We start from the raw sequence: 19,279 nt of genomic DNA, 5'->3' as shown, positions 1-19,279 counted from the left end.
AACTTATTTGTCTGTTTACCTGTCAATAGCTCTTACCAGAACCGCCAAGTTATTAAAGTGGAATCAATATTTCCTCAAAATTATAAGGACTAAAGTTATGCTGAACTGATACTCCAAAACTCCATCGTGATATCAATTCACAGATTTTGAGGTCGTTTATAGATATATAAATACTTCCTCAATCTTAAGTAATTTATATTATTAATTAATGTTTTGCTGGTTTATGCAAAACCAGTATTATGAATTATACATTTTGAATGCGAATGCGAATAAAGTTATAAAACATCAAAATTGTATTCTTTTCTTTCCTCAATGAAAAATCTGGCGTTAAAATTGCGAAAATAAAATAATAACTGTGGATTGCATTGCAGCAACACTTATAATTTGCCCATTAAAATTTTCTACAACTGTGGTTCTCTGAGGAATGCCAAATTATATATTTCTACGAAATTTTAAAAATTGCCTAGTTTATCTATTCTACTTTTATAATTGAGACAACAGCTTGAGCAATAGTTAAATTGTGTGTTTTTCCACTCATTTGTGCGATACAGGTACATTCACAACTATATGATTCATAAAATCCGATTCACACGCATTACAACATCTTTTAAATGTTTAAGATCATTATGAAATGAAATATTGATTAATTCATAAAGAATAGACAATCTTAAGCAACAATTGAACGCGTATGGTTTATTATCGCACAAACAATTAATTTCAGTTTTTTTCAGTTCTCATTAAATAAGCCGCATCCTCAAGAAGATAATGGCGCAGTTACTAAGCTTGATTGATGGTAGGCAGTTAAAATCTCTTTATGAAGAAAAATATATAAAAAATATGATTAATGTATTTTTATTGGTTTTACAGTTAATTTTTTTAATTTGGTAATAGTGACAAATCTACAATTAAAAAAGGTGATAGATGTAATGAGTTAAACAGAGAATACTTTATTGTGCATAAATATTTATAAAAAAATATTATGTTAATTCTGAGTTACAATAATTATTATCAAAGCAATTAATATAAAAACATTATTTTTTATCTCAGCAGAATAATGTAATATGTTCACTATATAGGTGCATATTATATATATACTCAAATATAGGAGTAAAAGTAGAGCAAAGTTTGGTAATTGTAGTAGCGATAACTCAATCAGACTAATCAGACTATAATATTGAAAAAAATTAACTTTAATTAAATTGCAATACATGTTAGGAATTTATCTGTTTATAATAAAATATTAGATTCTACAAGAAGCATTCTTCGAATCGATAAAAAACTCTCGTTTTTTCTGTACATCGGCAGCTTTATCCGTGTATAATATTTTGGAATAACAAATATTAAAAACTATTTATTAATTAATATAAGGTTATTTAAAAAACGTAATCAAAATTTTGAATTTCACTTAATATTTAATATAGCACATTCTACTCCCTATACATTCTACTCTAGATCCCACTAGATTTTATAGTTTCTACTAAAAGACAGATTCTTGTTGAAATGCAAAATGATAATGAGATCAATTTTGTTGGAATAAAACACTATAAATAAACAATTAATTGATTACTGTTATGTAATTATGAAAAAGTAATCAAACTCTTGGATTTAATGTAATAAGTAATATATACTACGTTCTACTGCATTGCTACATATTATTTTTTTATCTCGAGGCGGATTTTTGTTTTAATGCAAAATGTTTTCTATGATCATGACATTAATTCAGATACTAAATGCTCGTGGGTATAAACGAGTGATGCAGACAAGAAAGATTGAACTTTCACCAACTTTGGTATTTATTGGATATTATGCAACAGTTCGTTAATTGCGGAAATTCGACTGTTTATCATATGAGATGTTAAGAAGAATGTTTTGGTTGCGCAAAACTAAATTTTATTATAGTAGTTTATTGGATTTTGAATGGCATTATATGTAATGAATGGAATTAGTTATATTCGGTTTAGAAAAGTTATATAATTTAAATACCATTAATAAAAATAAATTATCTACTTTTATTTTAAATAATATTATTATTAGTTATGCATCACTTATATTATTTTATATTATTTTTATTATTTTCTTTAATGTTCCATTTATTATATTTTTTTCTCGCAAATTAAAAATAAATTGTTAATATAAAAATATTAATTATACGTTTTAAAACCTATATCACATAGGTAAAAATTAAGTTATTTACTACGCCATGTTAAAGAAAAATTAAACAATTTAAAAAAGTTAGAGATTTTTTTATTGATGTCGTATAAAGCACATGCATCTACCATACATGTGCTTTATATCATTGAGATTATAAAATGAAATTGGCGTTTTTCCTAAAAATAATGATTGCTTTATTTTTTAACATTTTTTTTTTATTTTTCAGTTTATTTATCTATATCATAATTTACTTTAACTTATCAAAAATACTTTAACTTTAAACTTATTTATTGAAATTGATATATTTTTACATAGTTTTTCCTTCCTACTTTTGACCTTCATAGAGTCCTTCAATAATTTTTCACAGATTCTCTGAATTTCTTGAGTTATTCAGAACTGCCACACATTGCAACTAAATATAATAATTTTACTAACATTTAGCAATAATTTTGAAAAATTTAAAATAATTTCAAACTAATTTCTAGCAAAACAGTTTGTTTTAACTGGTCTTCCTGATAATTGTTTTAAAGAATATCAAATCGGGGCACGTTTTGTTTAATAAATAAAAAAGCCCGTGTCATTAGCCGGCCTGTGAATTCAGTCTTGAGAAATCCCCCCCACGTGAAATGTAAAAGGTAAAATTAAAACGAAACTTTATCGTGAACTATCCAATCTGCCACTTTGCTTGTGTACCTTGTGAGACAAACTCGTTAAAAGTTAAATAACATAATAAAAAAATAATACATCAACTTCCTCAGTTCTTACTCAAGTTTTCTAATATCTATATTCTTCGATGTTTTGCTCGATTTATTTTTTCCCATTTTGATGTATCCTTTCCTCAAAGTGAAAAACTTTTATCTGTGCTCGGTTTAGGTAATGTGTTATTTTACTAAGTACATTCAATAAATTTGTGCTAATAAGTGGTGTAGAAAAATACGTTAAGGAAAATGAGGATTATATACATTATCAGTTTTGTTTTTCTCGGTTTCTTTGTTTACGAGAGTTTTGGCAGCGCAATCGCAGATAAAGGTGAGATGTATTATATGGATACAATGTATACAAGGTGAAACTATAGAAATAGAATTATTATAGAAAATGTAATATGAATTGTGCTTGTTTTTAGCGTTTACTTTTCTCGTTTAATTATACATTTATTTTAATTTTTTTCATTAGATTCATTAATGAATCAATTTTTATGTCGGCAAATATAGAATTAAATTGATAACTATATTTAATAAAATTTCCATCCTTCATGAAGTTCTCAAGCATTGTCTTAGGCAGAAATGTTTACCTAATTTAATTTTATTACCAATAAAGATTTTATGGCCATATATAATTAAAATTAATTATTTATATTAACCCTAATGATAAGGCACGCTCGTATTCCCACATTTAGCACCATTTATTAAAATAGTGCAAAAACAGTTTAGTGTGTAATATTTTCAAAGGTATTTTTGCACTTTTAATACTACTGATATATATATATATATATATATATATATATATATATATACATATATATATATATATATAAAATATTATAAATTTTCCTTTAAATTTAACGTGCATATAAACAAAACACATTCAATTATTGTCCACATGTAATAAAAATTAAAGGTCATTGACAAAACAATAACACAAAATTGTGTAACACTTTTTGTTACATTCACCATTATTCATCGCGAAGGTTAAACTTTGTAAGAAAAAAGTTATCTTGACTAAATTAATTAAGATGGATTTACTATCACTTTTTTTAAACTGAACAATATTATTTATCTAATGACGTTAAACTGTATAAGTTCTTAAATGTAATAATTGATATTTTGATGATAATATTGATATGCAACAAACGGTATAAATTATTATGCTTTCAATGATAAGTAGAAAAATATGCATCTCATTTAATTTTTTCAATTCGAAGAAAAAATAATAAGGAAAGCATGAGATGCAGGATCTATAATTTTACTGAGAATTACATTAGAATTGCTCATTCAAAATTGTACAACTCCAAATTGAGAAAACTTTTAAATACATCCTATAAAAAACTTATTAATTATGTACAAAGGTAGTTAATTTGTATAAAACTTCTGATAATACACCATTAAACTTGAAAGGCTTGAAATTGAAATTTATGCTTCCTTATCTTACTGCTTCAAATAACGATTGATTTGTTGAATCAATCGATAGTAAATCCAATTATAAGTGCTACATTCTAATAAAATCCCTTTAGACAATTTTAAGATTTTTAATATTTAAGATTTTTCAATTAATTGTAATTTAAATCTTATTGAATGATCGGAGCGAAGAAGTCATCATTTCACGAATAAGTCATCATATCACTTTTTCGATCACTCAATTATAAATATATTAAATTTACTATACTGATTTTTGGTTACTCGTGCTTTAAGACTCTACTCCTTTTATCATTGAACTTAATGAAAATCAAAAATTAATGCATTAAATAAAATTGGTGGTACTATACTTCTCAAGATCACTTAAATTACTGAATCAAATCTTAAGAGCTCTTTTCCAGTTTACCAAACCTGTTTAAAAAGTTATTGTTGTATAATGAAAATTATTATCATTGTCCTTAGTTTACTATTAGATGAATCCTTTATACTAATTTGTAAAAATCTTTTCTTATGCTGTACTTGCTAAAATCACGACCCGACGTCTTATGTTGTGTTATGTGTTATGTGTATTAATTTTTTTTAAATACTTTATATTATTTTCATTGAAGATATCTTTTGAATTTTCCTAATTATTGATTACAATTTGGCAGAATTTCCGCTCTCTTCGAGACCCTGAGATAATTTATAGAAAGCCGTTGTTTGGTATGTTCTACTGTTGCGTACGGTTACACGATTTTGCTTTTACTGCTTTATGTGCGCATTGTTGCAAATGGGCATAACTTTAATTAGAGCATTAAATGCATCACATTAATTATGAAATTTTGCACCTGATCGATCTATTCAAATCCATCTTAGATATACACACCTATTAGTCAACGCATTACTTCAGTACTTAAATGTAATAGTCTATAAAATCATGCAGTTATCAAATTTATTATTATGTCGATTTTGATTAACATTCAATGTTCTAGAGTCATTGGTATATTTTTTAAGGTAAGACAAAATAGTTATTTTTGCATCAATCTCCTAATGAAAATATCGAACTTCCATTTACCATCCACATAACGCATATGAAGAAATGTATAATTCTGTAGGTTATTAAATTAATAGAGCATTAAACGGATTATATTGATTATGAAACTTTGCAGCTTGATTTGTTCGTAAAGCGATCATCGGTGTATTGGAATATCTTAAGATATTTAAACCAACAGTTTTAGACAACTATTGGATAAATCATTACTTTAGTACTATAACTAAAGTAATATCAAACAATTATTAACTTCCCGTAGGGTAAGTTATTATAATTATTATATCGATTTTGAATTACATCGAGACCTTTAGAGTTATTGGTGAACTTTGTATAACAGTAGCTAATATATTAGTTTATAGGCCAAATTATTAAAAACAACTACACTTATTTTTATAAATTGACAATTAAATCAAATTATAATTTATCAAGTTTTCATCCAACATATCTCTTATTAAAAAATACGAAAAAATGTATAACTCTATGTACACCACATTAATTATAATTTGAATCTATCTAATTATGATATTTAATACAATTCGTTTTACATATTATATTTATTACGTTAACCCCAAATTCTTTAGATTTATTAATATACGAGTATTTTCTATTAGAATTATACATATTATATTATTACACTAATATTTACATCAGTGTTCAAATTAAGATGTGAATCAAATCTTTTTTTAATGAGTTTCAACCACGAATTCAAAAATATTTGTCCATCTTGGTCATAAGGCAAATACTGTATATTCTAAATTGAATATACTTAGTATGTTATCAAATTAGATGAGCAAATGACTAATACCCTAATAATTTTAATAACATTTAATATTTATTACTTCCTAAAGCAATTAGCCTTAACAAATACGTAACGATGATACGATACCCAGCAAATGATGCAAAATCAACCGTAGACCCATTTTGCGTTTTGTAAGAGAAATTTAATTATTTCGCAGGCGCTCTTGCAAAAGAGCCTTTTTACCCACGCAACTTTTTTATATCTCCCAACTTTTTGCTAACGATCGTCTACGAAAAAAGAATGCCCATTAGACAATATTGGTTACAGTAATAACATAATCCATCGATATATTGGCAATTCAAGTTTTGTAATTTAATACGAAATAAATTATAATGTAAGCAAAAGTTGCACACTTAACAGAATTTACGATGCGGTTTTGTTTAATGATTGATTATGTGTCGCATGTAATTACATTTAATGATATAATATTATATGACCGGGTTTTGAAGAAGTTTTGATTGACAGATGTATTTGAATTACAGATGTTAATATGAAAGAAACACTAATTAAATGAGATGAGATGAAACGTTCCAAATTTACGTTCAATATTTATATGCAATTTACTAGAAAATGTACGTAAATGATTTACTTGATATTGTAATTGTCAAATTTCATTATAAATAATAATATGATTATTGTAAATAAAAATAATTTAGCAAAAATAATTACTAAGACATTTTTTTATATATTTAATTACTCTTTGGAATCTTGACTTTATGCATGTATTTCTTTTAGTATAAAAGAAATTTAACGAAAATATATTATTAATTTATAAAGATCTATAATAGGCGTGTTCGTATACATAAATCCACTTTGAGTCAGATTACACAGAGATATAAAGTTATAGCTTTGGCGTATACCATATTTATTTGCATAGTTGTAAGTGAAAATTTATATTATCTTCTGATGTAATGATTTTAACCACATTTCCTTATTCCACAAAACATAAACAAATAAATGCAGATATATATATATATATATATATATATATATATATAAATATTGCAGATGCAAAGAAATGCAGATTTATTATATATAAATCTGTGCATGTGTAAACAGTTATTCAACAATAAATTGAAACTATTATTTTAAATAGTAACGCTGTACCTGACTGTCTATAAAGTATTAGACGATTGTACAATGTTGTAAATATAAAATAATTTTTTTCAAAAATATTCCAATTGATTTTATTTATTCAACAAGGAAAAATGCTGCAATATAATTCATGATTATTCAATAGTTTTCATTAGAAGGCTTAATCATCTTGAAGCATTGCTTAAACCAGACATATATCGGAGCCTTAAGTATAATTATTACTAAACTACTCTTCTAGTAGAAAAGTAGTAGTAGAAGACTTCTACTACTATTTAATATGTACATAAGACATAAAATTGTTTGACAATGATCTGTTGTATGTAAAATGTATCAGTAATACTGGAAGAAAGCTGCCCGACAACTTAAACGCTACCTTGCAATAAAATAACCAGTTTCGTTTTCAATGTTCGATATTACGTATACTCTCAAACATAGAATTATATTTTTTAATACTATGATAAAAATGTTATTAAAACACATGTAGGCCTAATACGCTTACTTGATAAGATTATTTGATTGATATGTGCTAGGGTTTATACAAAAACCGACATTTCAGAAAACCGGTTTTCGAATTTTAATTTTACTAAAAAACCGGTTTTAACCGGTTTTCGAATTTTATATAGAAAATAAATTTTTGCTCAAATATTCTGTAATTTATCCGCACATTTAGGGTAATTTAGAGCAGTATTTGACTGGATTTATTTATTGTTCAATTATACAGATAGTAAACAAAATTATTTTAATTTTAATTAGTAGAACTAAAAAATAATAGTTTATCTTGACTAAATAACTTTGAAAATAATTATTCGTTATTTATGCATCATTTTTACATATAAGAATGAATATTTTTATGACAGTGAAATGAAAGTTTTCAAATAAATATAAACAATATATTTTTAAATAAAAAAAATATTAAGTTAAAAAAAAAAAAAATTAGATACATTTTGATACATACTTGTTAATATCAATTTTAATTTTAAAAGCAATTAAGCTAAACTCGGTTATCGTCTGTTCCGAGCAATTTTAATTAATTAATTTTAAACATTCTAATTGTATTTTTGTTTAATAAAATATGATTTCAAAAAACTAAGAACGTCTATCGAATTGCTAAGCCGTGTCCTCTGTTTACTCACAAAATTTCCTGAAATAGAAAATACTTTCATACTTGCGACCGAATTAAACTTAATTGTTAAGCCTGATATAATAATTCTAAGTTTTTTGTTCTTTAATTTGTGGCTTCTAAGGTTTAAAACTCGTTTTTTTTAAGTTTGAGTAGAGGAAGTTACTTCTTCGAGAAGAAGTCACACTGATTTAAATTAAAATATACTCTAGTATGAAAAATCTAAATTAATATATACAAAACCTTTCTGTGGACCATTGCAAACTGATAAGATATCAAATGCTATTGAACCGATATGATTTCAAGAATCAAAACGCTCTCATCTATCTTTTATATTTGGCTATATTTGTCGTTTTCCATTTATACAGTGAAAACCGACTTTTTTCACTAAAAAACCGGTTTTCGAATTCCATAATTTTTGCCAAAAAACCGGTTTTTAAAACCGGTTTTTGAAAACCGACAAACCCTAATATGTGCTCTATTTTTGAAATATAGTGATCATCAATTAAGATTTTACCACGCTTGTGAAATTAGTTTGTAACTGCAGGCAGAAATCGGCACATGTGCAAAAATTTGTTTATTCATAGTTTTTTCCAATACTTGACCAAATCGGTTACTAGTTACATTTTTTGCATATGGATATTTTATGTATCTAATGACTATGTATAACATTATTGTGGCTACTAAGCCGATCTACAATCGACCTGCTCCATTTATTAATCGTGTCGAATTAAATAAATTTATAATTATTCCATAGAACAAAATATGGAATTATCGACCTATTCATAAAATGCCTATATTTCAAAGCCTGCAAATTAATTAAAATCGAAAACAATGCAGCGCACTGATATATAAACGGGTAAAGCCATGACATTTTTAATATCCCATGAAATATTCTATATTTAATGAAACGAGAGCGTTTGTCATAGGCTTTATAGTCTAAATAATTTATAAAATGTGGAGTTTTAATTAAAATTTAAAAATAGTGAATTTGATAAAACTGACTTTGGTATAACATTTGCTACTAATAAACAATGCTCTATTAAATATATTATAATAAGCCATTGCTGCCATTATTAGGTTGAATATTAAATTAAGAATTACGATTAATAATTCAATATAATACAAAATTTTTAATTATAACATAATTGAATATGTTTTATATATCGTTAATTTAATATAGTAACAATTTTTATGAAAAATATGTATTATGAATTTATTCATTCAAGCATGAGCAAATAGTCTCATATAATATTATAAAATGGTTTTTAATGCTAACCACAATTACATGTTGATAAGTCAAATATTTTATTAGTATTTCTTAGTTCTAATATTGTACCTAAATTAGTACAAAATGTTCAATCTCTGTTTTTTCTTAAACAAGAAAGTAAGAATGAAATATGTCAGCCTCAAAATCAATGAATATTAAGCAAATGTTCCTTAAAAAATTGTTATACTTCTCGTTTTCCAACATTTGAGAACCATTCTCAGTATTTCTAGTATGATCAATATCAGTATTAAATATGCTGAATATTAGTCATAATAATGATTAGAAAAAAGAGAGTTCGATATATATTTATAAATAAAACCGCTTATGCAATAATGCGTAATTTAAAAATCAAAGAAAAAGTAATAGACGATGAACGATTTGTTACGCCTCCAGATCCCGAAAACATATGTGTTACGTTATTATATTATATTATGAAATAGTTTATAAATTCAAATATAAACGCGTGTGTGTATTCATTTATATTTATAGATCAATTGGAAATTTCTTATTTTGCATACGGTGACATAAAATATTAACGGAAGTATGATATAAAAGAAAGCCAAATAAAATATCTTGCGGAGCGAGTTTTAGCAAAGCATTTGCATATCCGACTCTACATAACAGATTGGAATTTAAAATTGAAATTTCTGGTGAAAATAATACGTAACATACTTGACATTTAATAGATCACGAATTAGATAATATATATATATATATATATATATATATATAGGGGTTCTTGAGCGCACTGCCTTGTGTGGATCAAGTTAGCAACCTCATGCAGTAGTGATATAAATTTTTACTTGAAAATATAGACCAAAAATTTGTTTCCAATTGAAAGTAGCCCATTTTGGGCACTGCGGTGTGTAATGGCAATGGGAAGTCTCTCACACTATCCTTCTAAATCCTTTTCTTTCATACATTTTAGAATTCAAACTTTCAATTAAACTTTACAACTATACCTTATGATAGGAATCAGTTGTTATAAAAACATGTTCACCATGTACTTTTTTCCATCAAACGAAGAGAATTAACGATATCCCTCACAAATATGCAAAATAAAATGTTTTATTCATAATTATCACAAGTCATATATTAATTCAAATCGTTATGAATATGTGTCTTTCTCTCGTTTTTGCAGTCGCAAACATTTATATTATGAAATAGCGTGATTCAATTAGGTCAAAGTAAATACTCTCATTAGAATATATTATTATTATATGAGATGTTTTTGCTCGAACCGACATGAAAGGCAAGGACAGATTTTTTTTATTTGCATAATGTGGATCGTGGAATAAAAGTGATTGTTTTGGATTTTAGTAGATTTATAGAAACGCATTGAAGAGTTAGTCTTTGTTTTAAAAAACTAGAGTTATCGTAGTGATCATTTTTGAGCAAAGGTTGAACTAGATTTCGGTACCACTAGTATAATTTTTGTTTTAAAAAAATCTAGAGCATTAGTAATGAAAAATTTTTGAGTAAAATATGAATAAAGTTTTGTTACAAATGTGTACAATTTACATATCACCTGATAGACAAAATAATTACATCTTGTCTTGAGTAGGAAAGGCGTAATTTTACTAGATTAAAATAAATCTTTAGTGCATTTTATTGTGTGTATAAATCTGAATACTATGTTTTCTAACTTTATTATTAAATATACGTTATACAGATTTTGAACAAATACCTATTCCCAAAAATGCCGCAGCATCGCCTCGCAGGGTCAAGACAATCACTCGAAGAAGATTAGTAACACCAATGAGTACTTCACCAACTCCTTACAACTTAGAAATGGTATCCTCTACCACATCATCAAAACAAATAAATAGCAATTCTAGAGTATCTAGCACAACTCACAAATCGGTAAAATTAGCGTCCAAACCAGAGAAAGCCAGTACTGCTACCAATCTTCAACCTAAGAATAATCTAAAAGCCGGTAATGCTAGAGTTTCGAAGGCCATACAAAATGAGGTTCCAAAAAATAACATCGACATCAACCCCACGAATTATAGAATTAATTTGACGCCAACAACTCAGAGAAGCAAAGCCACGGCTCCTGCCTCTGTACAAGTCAAAAGTATGAACTCGGCAGCCGTAAAGAATGGAAACGCCACGAGCAAGGTAATTGCATTATGGTCTTTGAAAGTTTTGCGGTGCTAATTCTGTTACACTGCATCACAGAAATGAAATTAGAAAAATAATATATGGTTGTTTTAATTTCGTTATGTTTATCTCAACAAGGTTTTCTTATGTTGTAGCTAAGGTAATAGAGCGCTTAATTATAACGCTGTATTTTTTATTATTAAATTACCTTGCTGAAGAATAATGTTATAATTTTATCTTTTCGTAGCTCTGGTATTATTTTTCTCATTTCTCTATGTATATTATAAAAATATGAGCGTATGAGATTTACGTATGTAGTCATATATCTATATTATATCATGAACGTAATGACTGCAAATATGCTCAAGAAGTTCCAATGTCTAACAAAAAAAAAGTTATGTAAATATGAGAGTTTTCTAAAAAATTATTTGCGTTTTGAAATTCTATTATTCCTTTATCTTTGACCACCATACAAAAATGTATTTGCAGTCAATTTGTTATTTGTTTCTAGCAGCCAAAAGATTTACGTAATGTCCAATGGATAGTTGTAAATAGATGAGATAAAATAAAACAGTTTTTCAATAAGACTATTACTTTTTAATAGGTGGAAGCAACTACTGTCAAAATTACTCCAACATCAGTTAGACCACCGACAAGACGTGACACATTCACATGCCCACCATCCAACAATTGGCAACTCTTCGCATTGTTCTGCGGACGAGATGCAGACTGTTACCACATGGGAAATAGTTGGCTTTGCTGCCGTGGAAGATGCCTTCAGGGCAAAGAAAAACAGCGAGCCGAAATAAAACATGAACGTACGTGTAGAAAATCTCACGATTGTATTACCGTTATGAAAAAGATTTGATATGAGAAGTGTATGTGGATTTAACTGTGATATTCAAATATTTTATAAAAAAATATTATTCGAAGATTTTTAGTAAAACTTATTTTATATATACAACATCGTCAAAATGTAAGCAGGATTGAATCAAACATAATCAAAATTTGCTCTAAAATTACTTTTCCCACTTTGTAGTCAAATCATATCTTTTTGTACAAAAATCGTTTATCCAATAATATTACTTCTTTAAGCATCAATAATTCAGCATATAATTTTTTGCAAGTATCAAAGTTTCTTGGTATTCATATTAATAATAATTTAAAGTGGTCTGATCATATCTTTATCTCACTATCACCAACTTTATCTAGAACATGTTGCGCACCCTGAAACCCAAACTTGGTTTAAATTGCTTACTTTCAGTTTATTATAGCAACTTTTATTCTCACGTTTCATACGGCATCCAATTCTTGGTTTTTTATCCGAACTAATTAAAATATTTAAGCTTCAGAAAAGAGCTATTCGAATAATTTTTTCCTTGCCCAGTAAAGCTTCCTGCAGACCCATATTTAAAAAACACAATATTCTAACTGTTCCATGCATTTTTCTGCTGGTAACATTAGCTATCATCCAAAATAATTCGAAACTTTTTGATATGGCTTCGTCCTCCTCAAACTACAACACTAGACACAAACTTATTCAGGCGCGCACATATAAATTAGCCAGCTCTTTCAATACGATCGACAGTCTAGGTATTCAGCTTATGAATAAACTTCCACTCAACATCCGAAACTTAGACAGCAAAAAATTTCATGTTTTCCTAGTTAAACTTTTTAAAGAATTAGCTTTTATGACATTACTGAATTTTCTCAATTTGATTTCAATAACTATTTTCTTGCATAATCCTTATCCTTTATCTATGTAGTCTGATCATTTGATCGCCTGTACAACCATATTTTTTTAAAAAAAAATTTATTGCTGTTTTATTAATTTAACATTTTTACGGTTTTAAATGAGTATAACTTTCAACCTTGTGCAAGAATTTTGAGCTTGACTGGTGGTCAAATAGACTTTAATATGATGAACTTGATGATGAACATTGTATTTAATGTTCGAATGCTTTTTTTCAGCTTTTTTTTTCAGAAGCGAAATTCGTGCAGCTACTATGATTATTATAAAATTACTATCCTTTTAACATTAACTATGAATAAGCTTGACAAGAGCCTGGAATAATATCTATTATTATTGATTACGGCTTGCTTATGAATAAATAAATAAATAAATAAAAAGTCGCATACAATTTCAGCTGTCTATAAGATTTGATTAACAAAGTTAATTTTCAACCGCAACTATGTATTAATAAGAATTGCGTTATATCTCAGTAAACACTTATTTATACATTATTTCTTCACCTACTTTCAAATTTTCAGCGCTCCTTGGCCTGATAGAACGCCGTTGTCCGACCGTTCCACTCGCTGAGCTCTGGTTTCCTGTGCGAACGTGCACTAAGGACCGCGATTGCTTTCCCGCCCAGGTGTGTTGCCCAGATGGTGCCAAAAGCTATTGCCGTAACCCGAGACATGAATTCGAAAATTTACCTGGACCTGCTGGAAATATCGTTCGACGTTAGTATAAAAAAATTTACTTTTGATACAAATGTGATATATTGATTTGAGGTCATATTTTTGTAAAGTCAAATTTAAATTATAGAACTGCATTGGTATTTTTATTCCTTAGTAAAATCACTGAAATATAATAATAATGTCAAATCATGTGATAACAATGTAAACAAAATATTATTCTATTCTATAACACATGTATTGAACTATTACTATTAAGGGAGCATTCATTAATCACGCAAAACTTTTCAATGTCACTACCCCTGTGAACGAGTATGGGAATTTAGTTTACCCCTAGCTAATTTAAAATAATTAATACCACACAAATTTGAACGAAAATATGTTTATTATCCAACTCTATTTATAGAACAAATGTTTGGACTTTAATTTTGGCAAAAAAAAAATTCTTTTTGTGTTCTCTGATTTTCAAGAAACAATCCAATTTCTTCTCGTAATTCGTAATAACCCTACTTACAACTTTGCCTCTTGATAACCAACGTTCGCCTGTACGCACGCCTTAGGGGGCGCCAAAACGAGTTTTGAAAATTAAATTTATAATATATTATAATATTTTTTATTATTTATAAAATCTAGAATACTTAATAAATTATAATAAACAATCTAACTTAACTAGGGATACGGAGACACGAAAAGCGTATTTATTTTGCAATGTGATATCAGTAGAAACAAATAACCGATTAATAACTTTACAAATTAATAAATAACAACTCTGTTTATTGCTTAATCTGCTTATTCAATTTTTTCTTTGTTTGAAGTTACCGTGAAATCGAAAAGGAAATTATCTAGTGTTTAATACCATAAGCGCAAACCTGCAAAAGATTAAATTAATTATAGGGCGTTATTGACGAAAAATTGCAAGCTGATTTAGTTCAAACAAATTTTAATCAGGAAAATAAAAAATGGGGAGTCAGTGCTTAGAAAATTACACGTCGTAAGGCTTATAGGGGGAGGGGGGCGGTTGACAAAAAAATTACGAAAAATTACGTGCAGTAGAAAGGGATTTAGTAAGATATCACGTTTCTAGATTTTCAAAAAAAAACAAAAATTTTACATTCTTTCCGTAAATTCGAAAACCTCGTTCGGAAAATTTTACGTAGCTAAAAATACACGTAATGTTTGGTAGGGGGTAATCTTAAATATCCCGACGTATCGCCAAGGGAGAGGGAGAGTCCAAAAGTCCTTAAGAAATCGATTTCGTGATTAATGGACGCCGTCTAAAATAGCACTATGTACTATTAAATTAATTATATTATTAAAAAATAATGTAGAATATATGAAATCTGTGATGAAGCCATAAATAACAACTTAAACATTTGCACATAATTCCATTAAAAACAACTAAATATGCGTTTTCTGGTAGGAGGGTAAAAATTTAGGGCTATATGTGTTCTTCAATTACGAATTATAATAAAATGAAATAAGTTAGAGATATTGGCCAATTCTCAGTCATCCTGAACGTGGTTATAAAAATTCAATTTAAAAAAGCATATATATATATATATATGTGTGTGTGTGTGTGTGTGTGTGTGTGTGTGCATAAAAATTGAATAAGTAGACAAACTATATTAGATTAATTTTAGGTGCATAGATTAAAAGTATTTTTCTCTAAAATTGAATTGAATTATAAAAAATGTTTTTTCTAATATAACATTGTCTACTTTTACTATTTTACTTCTCATTCATTCCTTCATTTACTTTTACCATATTTGTAAAATAAATTCTAGCTTTGAGAGCAGCTGCATCTTACCTTCAATGTACCCCACCACCTCCTCCAGTCATAGATTTCAACCCAACACCATGCAATTCAACGGCAGACTGTTTTCCAAATCTTTGTTGCCAAGAGAGAGGCAAAAAACATTGTAGACCACCACAGAAAAATATCATTTCTCTGCTAGCTAGTATGACACAGGTATGTATATGATAAATTGCACATCTCTATAATCACTATTATATTTATTGTCAAGTAAGGAATGCAAGTGATAGGGGGCATTCAGAAGATTGGTTAACAATATTGTTGCGCAAATGTTTGAATGGATGTTCCATTTCTAAGCGGTTCGTTGGATCAGATTTTAACCTGGTGGAAGGCGTTGCTCCGGGTCACTGTGATCTATATCATACCACTTATATTTGGGACAGGGAATAAAGTGTATATATATATATATATATATATATATTACTTAATTAATACTTAATTTATTTAGTTTTATTACTTCTGAAAAAAAAATTATTTTCATATATTCGTAATCAAAATTATTATCATCATATTCAAGTAAACCAGTTGTAACGAAACTACAAACTTCATGAATAGAAATATTCTATTCACACATATTCCGTACTTTTGTGTCGGATCACAGTTGAGTCGCATAAATTACTCACAGTGAATTTTCGCGCAGCAATTTTGCTGAATGATAATCCGCTATTCATGCGAATGTAGGTTTTCGCTCTCATTTGTGGCATACCATGGCTATATATAATAGAACCGAAAAGCAAATAGAAAATTTCCATTAATGAATCAACTGTGATTAACTTTATTATGCCAGAAGTTTGATCAAATATAGATACAGTTTTTGAACGTGTTAATTTATAATTTATTGAATGTATAATATCCACAAAAAAATGCACTATAAAAAATTATAGTGATGAATGACTATGTGGTTATACTCGTTATTAGTTAAACTCTTTCTATTTGATTCTGAAATATTTTAATTTAACACGAAATATGACGATCTATAATAATAACATTGATATACTTTGAAATATTTCAGAGATTTGGAAGCGGAATTTGGAAAATGATACAAGTGTCTTCAAGTCCTCAACTGAACAATTTATAGATGCTTAGTAAAATGTAGTTGTTATTATAATAATTATGTACTGTAAATATAATAATTTTAGTTGATTATTGAAATGTAATGTATGATAATTTATAATGTACAAATTTTTGTTAATAAAAACTGTTGATTTATTATCGTTTTAATTCTATTAATTGCCCAATTACAGCGATTGTAAATTAATTTGATTTTCATAACTAAACTTTTCTAATTTCTATAAATCTTCACTTATTTTTGCAATTTCAATACTGTAACTTTTAACAGTCAATGTATTTAAATATTAACATTTAATGTAACTTTATATTGCATATAATGCTTTTAATATTTGGCTTTTCTTATATAAAGTAGTAAATTCATTGTGCAAGCAGTATTCGAGTAACGAGCATCAAATATGTTACTTTGCCTTGTATGATGTGGATTTACAAACTCAAGGATTAAACTTCCCCGTATGAAGTTTTCATATTAACTCTTTAATTACGTCAAGAAATGGGTTTGAAATAATGCTAATGCTGGATTTGCTTATACGCAAAATGTATACGTATGTAATTATAAACTTAAATGGATGAACAGCAAATAAATGATATATATATATATATATATATATATATATATATATATATATATATATATATATATATATATATATATATATATATATATATATATATTTATTCTTTTCAATCTTATTCTCACTCAAAGACTTGCAACTTCCTCTTTGAAAATACATATTCTTAAATTGAATGTCTCTTTTAATATACACGAAACTATACACACCTGTAACTAAATTATAATCAATTATAATTTTTAGTCAACATATATGTTAATTTTTGGATACTTATTAATTAATTAGTTTAGATGTATTCTTTAATGATTCCTAAAGAAGGGGACATCTCATACTTCTGATACTTGATGTAGTTATACGAGAACATCTCTTTCAAATGGACTTTTAAGTTCAGAATAATTAAATTACAAATAATATATATACAAAAAACTAGAACAATATTTATTCATTGGGTTGATACATAAAGCAGCCTATTCGTTATAGATTTAACAAATGTAACAATTTTCATGAAATTTGCAATACAACACATAACGCAAAATATAAAAAATAAAAGGCAAGAAGTGCTCAATATAACAGCAATGCTTAAATCATAATTCAGTGGTTTCCAATCTTTTTGACCCGCCCCTTCCAGCTTTAACAAAAAACATTGTTGCGCCCCTCTTAATTTTTGCAACAATTTAATTTTATAAATACTCAATTGATATTATCAGATTACAAATTAATATGCAATATTATGTAACAATATGCATAAAAACTAATTATTTTTTGTTAATGTTTTAACATCATTTCAAAATTTTTGGGTTATTTTTGAAAAAAATATTCAGGAAACAGATCTAGGCGCCCCTTCAGAAGATCCTGGAAGGTTGGACACCGCTGCCATAATTTTTAAATGCAAATTGTCAAGGATTATATATAATTAATGGAGGGTGAATGTATAGGGCATTTACTGTATAGACTGCAACTTTATAGAACATACTAAATAACAGAAAGCAAATCGAATAAATATCTGTTTCTGACTGCATTTGCTAACTCCATCTGTATATCATGTTATGCTCAGTAGAAGAGAAATTCATCACTATTGGTTTGGAGATTTATAAATGAAACGTTATACTTGGAAACCGAATCTAATTAAATTTTATAAGAAAAGATGTCTTCCTGATGGAAACTGAACAGCCTTATTAGTTGTTCTATTTTCTATTGGTCTAAAAAAATATGTAATAATTAAATGAGGATCAACCTAATATAAATTCAATGGAATCATACTTTATATTGTTCATTTTAAAGAAATTCAAATATTTAAGAATATTGACCTATCAAGATTGTACAAAATTATTTACAAAATACGCAGCTGATATTTTTATTCAACTATGTAAATTCAAGATTACACGATCCAAACCTACAGGTTGCCGCAGTTAGGGATGATTCCATAGGATGTTAATATTGCTACTCAATGGAATATTAATATTGCTCCAACTAAAAATTCCCATTTGAATATTTCTTCTTTATGCCTTTAAATATAAATACAGTGAGCATATGGTGTAGATGTAGTATAAAGTTATTCGCTGGCATGCTTGAATAACCCTTTTGTATAAAAGACTATCCCTCATTTTGGACACTCCTATATAACGACGGCTACAATCGCGGCAAGAACAAGATTTATAACGATGTGTGCATTATTCGATTTAGTAGAGAGGTTGATATCTTTGGA

At 27.3% G+C, this 19,279-nt stretch overlaps 1 protein-coding gene across 1 annotated transcript; it reads left to right on the top strand.

The window, feature by feature from the left end:
• Positions 1-765: 765 nt before the first annotated feature.
• Positions 766-17,012, top strand: LOC113381861. The gene is made up of 6 exons (XM_026620525.1): positions 766-793; positions 11,270-11,718; positions 12,305-12,518; positions 13,972-14,166; positions 15,906-16,090; positions 16,947-17,012. The coding sequence occupies exons 1-6, from the start codon at positions 766-768 to the stop codon at positions 17,010-17,012; spliced, it is 1,137 nt and encodes a 378-aa protein (XP_026476310.1).
• Positions 17,013-19,279: the final 2,267 nt, after the last annotated feature.

This window comes from Ctenocephalides felis, unplaced genomic scaffold (assembly GCF_003426905.1).
Source record: "Ctenocephalides felis isolate EL2017-DRISC unplaced genomic scaffold, ASM342690v1 CF-g0.4_SCAFFOLD_00845, whole genome shotgun sequence".
Taxonomy (NCBI): Eukaryota; Metazoa; Arthropoda; class Insecta; order Siphonaptera; family Pulicidae; genus Ctenocephalides; species Ctenocephalides felis.
Note: the sequence above shows the minus strand (reverse complement) of the source record. Positions and strands in the feature narration are given on the sequence as shown.

Excerpts from the sequence above, each read along its gene's own strand:
- LOC113381861 (XM_026620525.1), top strand. The coding sequence starts at position 766 with ATGGCGCAGTTACTAAGCTTGATTGATG. Across the intron at positions 14,167-15,905 it reads TGCTGGAAATATCGTTCGAC|CTTTGAGAGCAGCTGCATCT; the intron begins GTTAGTATAAAA and ends AATAAATTCTAG. Across the intron at positions 16,091-16,946 it reads TGCTAGCTAGTATGACACAG|AGATTTGGAAGCGGAATTTG; the intron begins GTATGTATATGA and ends GAAATATTTCAG.